We start from the raw sequence: 5,213 nt of genomic DNA, 5'->3' as shown, positions 1-5,213 counted from the left end.
ATATTAACAATTATTTATTTTAAATAAATTAAAATAATCGATATTATGTTATTATTATAGATATTTACAATTGTTGAAAAGCTAACATTCTTAGGTATATATTATATAATATATAAATTAATGCAAATTCTGGGTACAGTATTGATAACTAATTGAAAAAAAAAATAGTTCGTAATTTAATGTATATTGTCTACGATTTAAATCAATATTGTATTATACAATAAATATATTTATACTTATGGTTTAATCATAATTAATAGGGGTTCATAAACTTAACTAAAATTATATAACAAATTTTTACATATAGGAATATAATAAATTATAAATTATTTAATATTGAGTCATTATAGGTGCCTAGTTTATGATATTAAATAGAACCGGGGCTTGAACTGAAAATATTTTTTCCTATTTCGATTTCGTTTTGGGTTATCACTACATATTTTTTTCCGGTTTCAACTGTCAAGTCCTGCATTATAATTCTATTATTATTTTGAGTGATAGAACAGTTAAAAATCATCAGTCTAAGGTACCTATATATATACTACATTTGTACAAAAATTAAAATCTATAAAATAATAATATAATAAGTTAATACTACACAGGTGATAGTACATATATTAAAAGTCAATCAAATATTAAATATGGCAACAGAATTATAGTCAATATAGAAATTAATTATATAATAAAATATTATACACTAAAAGGGAGTGCGGGTCGCAGTCACAATTATTGTGTGCTGCGGCGTCGCTAGATGGGTGACAACGTTTATTGGTGAACTTACATAAACACGAGTTCTTCCCCAGCCCCTCACACGCCCGTGCGGGTGAGCGTGATTAAAAAAAAAAAAAACATTATAATATTTAATTTGTACGGTTCACCATAAAAAAGGTTTACAGTTCACACACTATGTACAGAACAATATTAAAGTGCATACACTTTTATAAATAACGGCATGTACTTGGATTAATTTTCACGTTTCGGTTATATCTTAGCACCATACTGGGGACGTGGCGGGCCATGATGTGGGCCTCGAGTGGGAAGGGCAGATTCGTTCCTCCGACCCACTCCACGAAGTAGAAAAGTTGCCTGCGCTGGATGACCGAGCCCGTGATACGTCTGGGCGTGAGACGGTACTCGAACCCGTTGAACGTTCCTTGCATGAGATCCGCACTCCTGAGAGCACTCCTGAAAAAGAGTTAAGATGATTAGCCGTGATATAGGTATAAATTGCAATCACATAAGTACGCAATATAAAAAATAAATTATTAATACATTTTTTTTCGTTCACTTTTCACTCGACTGAAGGCTATTTAATTGAATTAACCTAACTTTTCACAATTAATTATTTTCATTAACTTGCCCACAATCGTATAATAGTGACGGTCCAGGGCGGGGGAAGATGTCGTTACGATGTGAAATACAAACTACAAAGCCATTATGAGTACCCACCTGCGCCCCATCAAATAAAATGAATACATTCCGCACAATGAGCTCAATTTATTAATGTTTTACATATTTTCGTTGTTACGAGAATATAATATACCTCTCTTTTAATCTTGTATCATTGGTATATTCTATTTAGTACATATCATCGATCCGAAGTATAGTGATGCGAGGGGGTGGTGGTGGGAGCGAGCGATGACGTACTCGCCGAGGTAAGTACCTACGCAGAGAACGAAAATTCTTGGCAAAATTAATCACGGAATTGCATTAATATTTGATTTCCATGTCTCATGAGTACGAAATTGCGTTTTAAGTAATTTTATGGTAAATTAATTTTAATTTGTTGTAAATAATTTGTACGTAATTTAGGTATGTTTCGTTTTTGAAGGAAATTACTTTTTATGCTCCAATACATTTTAAGAACCAATTAGTAGAATGGTTTTATGTAAATGTATCATATTATGCCTATAAGTGTGATTTACATATTGCTACGGTTCTTTCTTTTCTTTTTTTATAAGCCAGCGATCCAACCAGTGGACCTTGACTTTCATCGATATTTAGATGAACATTGGTCGATCGTATTAAAAATTAACATTAGTCATGCCAATATCGTCTGATCACGTCTTAATCTTAAAAGTAAGTTACGAACGCATTTATTGTTGTCTCTTTCTCACAGGTGGCTTAACATAATATAACAAATGCACGCACAGCAGATCGCGTTCAGCTGTGGTTAGTTTAACAATTAGAGTAAAAATTAACGGTGAGTACATTATCTGTGGTTTTTCTTTAGATGGATTATTTTTCCAGTAAGTTTAAACCGTCGTAAAAAAAACCTACTCACAAACACAGCTAACGTACTTACCGTCGAGTTTCATAATAATATATGTCGATCACTCTAATTTATAAAAAATTGTCAAAACTTTGATATTGTTAAATCATTAATAAAGAAATGGTTATATCGACAAATGAAGTTGATCCTTAGGTTAAGACAATTACTAACTATTATAATATTATCACTTTTATTTTTCTCTTACCAATCATTTATATTATATTATACTATAAAAATTATTAATAGGTACGCTACTATTATTATATATATATTATATATTTTTTATTTATAACTTCATAACATATACCTTATTATTATAATTTAATTTTTTTTCTTCTCTTCGAAACTTACGTCTCAACACCTACAAGGAAACATCCTTGAGTGATAGACGTTGCAAACTTGCAGCGTAGCATTAAAATATCAATTAGGTATGTAAATAACTTCAAAACTGCAAAATATATATTCATTATTATACGACTCGCTTTAATTTTAAACTAACTGAGCAAAACGTGAACTGCTGAGTGTAAATTTTCTACATGTGACGCATTCACTCGTAAAAAAAAGAGACAACAAACTCGCGTGTAGCGTCCTCTCAAACACACGTTTAACCCAAAGTGAAGTGTTTATTACAGCGGAGAAAAACGTACAATTTTCCGATGAAGAACTAATAAAAGAACAATGTCATACTACAGTTAGTTATTGGGCAGTAGGCTGTATAGGTATGCAATAATATATACATAATTATATACCCAAATAAATAATGGCCGATCACCAAATACTTAACACGCCGTTATTTATGTAGGTTGCTCACTTGTTTGTAAACAAACACTGGTTGGTGACCCCCTGTTATAAACCATAATAATAATACGGTACCACTCACGCGTGTAAACAATCGAGGTACCTACTGTACTGTAGTACAAGGTCACCCAGATTTTAAATAATATGTAAGTCGTCCGCGCTCACACATTCCTATACGCTCACTGTTATTACATTATTTAATTACGAGAAAGTTACAACCACGGATACTCCAAATTACTCTTCTTTTAACGAACGCAGCACAATATTACACATTTCCGTACATCCAGCAATTTTTGTAATTTCGTATACGTATATTATTTTACACCTATAAAGCGAATGAGTAGCTATAGCGTGCTGTGTAAAAAAAGTGTCTAACAGTATAGAAATACTCGTAAATGTTCGTAGACTTTCGATTAATAATTATTTAAACTTACACCATCGTAAAAAAACAAGTAAACAGGAAACAAATTTGTTGTGGGGGGGGGGGCAATTTTTTTATTGTTTGTGTATTTAGATCTGGTGGACACATGAACAACATATACTTCTTACAATGTGCATTGGACTCGGATTCTAAAAATTATACTTCTTAATCGTGTAATACGATTTTTAATACAACCGAATTTCACAAGCTTATGTTATTTGTATCATGTTTGTTTCATTAAGTAACGAAATTAAAAATCGTCATCCAACAGACCCTGTATAAATGACTCTCTTTCTATCTGAAAAAAGTTATTAAAATCGGACTACTCTACCATTTTACGATGCATGAAGACACCTGTGCGTGTGCGTAGATAACGTATACAATCATACCCACTTTTTTAACTTATCGCTAACGTAAATGGCACGGACAACGGCGACGAAATACTTTTTTTTTATTATTATTTTACCTACATAGTGCTTCGACTACAGAGGTCATTTGTGTATTAAATGAAACTAATAAATAAAATTTGATGTATGTAGGTAATAAGGTAAATACTTAAAAAGTATAGTGGAAGACTTAAAAAACTAGATAAAATGTACATTTATTTTTATTAAAATATGGTTCTATATAAATGAGCGTACTCGATAAAATTTAGGGTGTCGTAGATATTTAGAGTTTCGTTACCGAGGGATTCGGAAAGGCAATCCGAGGAGCTGTACTCACGAAATTGTTTTTTGCCCAACAATGGCCATAAAGACACACGAGCAGGCCCCTTTCCTACGATATACAGGTAGGTACAGGTGGCCTGCGAACCCTATCTGATATAAATTTTTTTCTGATTTTCGAGGGTGGGGAGGGAAGGCCCTCTCCGAAGTTACTACCTCGGAAATATATCGATTGCACCCGGTGTCTATAATCGCAATAACCACGGTTATGTATAATATATATATATAGTTACCTGAGCGGATGGTCCGTTTGTTCGTAGCCGCGGGACAGCATTCCGGAGTACGGGTGGTAACGGTCTTCCTGTCGTCGCGGTCTCCGCTCGAAGTTTATGATGGGTTCCTCCTCGCCGTCGATCTGAACGAACGGTATGGCCATGGGGGGCGGCGGCTGCGGCACCGGATATCGTTTGTCCACCAATATCTCTTCGGGTTCCGACGTGTCACCCACGCTGCCGTATCCGCCGTCGTCGGTCGATTGTCCGTCGGAGTCGGAGGACAAGGTGGAGTGGGAAGAGGAGTCGTCGTAGTCCAGCAGTAACCTGAGATTGTCCATGACGACCACCGGTACAGATAATATAGGCAAGACTTGTTACAAGGTACTTCGAGTCGGCCGTAGACGGCTAAGGAATATTATTGCACGTTTGGTGTCGGATGATAATCGATCGGCTGCAACTGCGCATCGGCGGCGGAAGGCTCTGCAGGTCGACTGGCGGCTGAATGACGTCTGAGCGCGGCACGTGTACAGACGACTCGGTCGAAAAGGTCGTACCCGTCTTATACGTAGCGCTCCCGGTGGCCGGCGTCTGAACACCACTCGAATCACTAATTTATTTCCACGGCTACGCGACTACAGCCGCCTTCATAATATTATTGTTATTGTGTGTATTTTCAACCAGTGTGTATATGTGTCGCGTCGTCGCACAGCTAGCGCTCCCGGGCCCCGGCGACCAACCTCTGTCCCACCAAAAACAAGTCCGAAACGATTAAAATTTTTTTT

The 5,213-nt window shown here is 35.6% G+C and overlaps 1 protein-coding gene across 1 annotated transcript; it reads right to left on the bottom strand.

Moving 5' to 3' along the window:
• Positions 1–336: 336 nt before the first annotated feature.
• Positions 337–4,924, bottom strand: LOC100576035. The gene is made up of 2 exons (XM_008185577.3): positions 4,450–4,924; positions 337–1,185 (listed from the first exon to the last, which is right to left on the bottom strand). The coding sequence occupies exons 1-2, from the start codon at positions 4,767–4,769 to the stop codon at positions 939–941; spliced, it is 567 nt and encodes a 188-aa protein (XP_008183799.1). The 5' UTR covers positions 4,770–4,924; the 3' UTR covers positions 337–938.
• Positions 4,925–5,213: the final 289 nt, after the last annotated feature.

This window comes from Acyrthosiphon pisum, chromosome X (assembly GCF_005508785.2).
Source record: "Acyrthosiphon pisum isolate AL4f chromosome X, pea_aphid_22Mar2018_4r6ur, whole genome shotgun sequence".
NCBI classification, from domain to species: Eukaryota; Metazoa; Arthropoda; class Insecta; order Hemiptera; family Aphididae; genus Acyrthosiphon; species Acyrthosiphon pisum.
The sequence above is the reverse complement of the archived record's forward strand: the minus strand, read 5'-3'. Positions and strand labels throughout refer to the sequence as shown.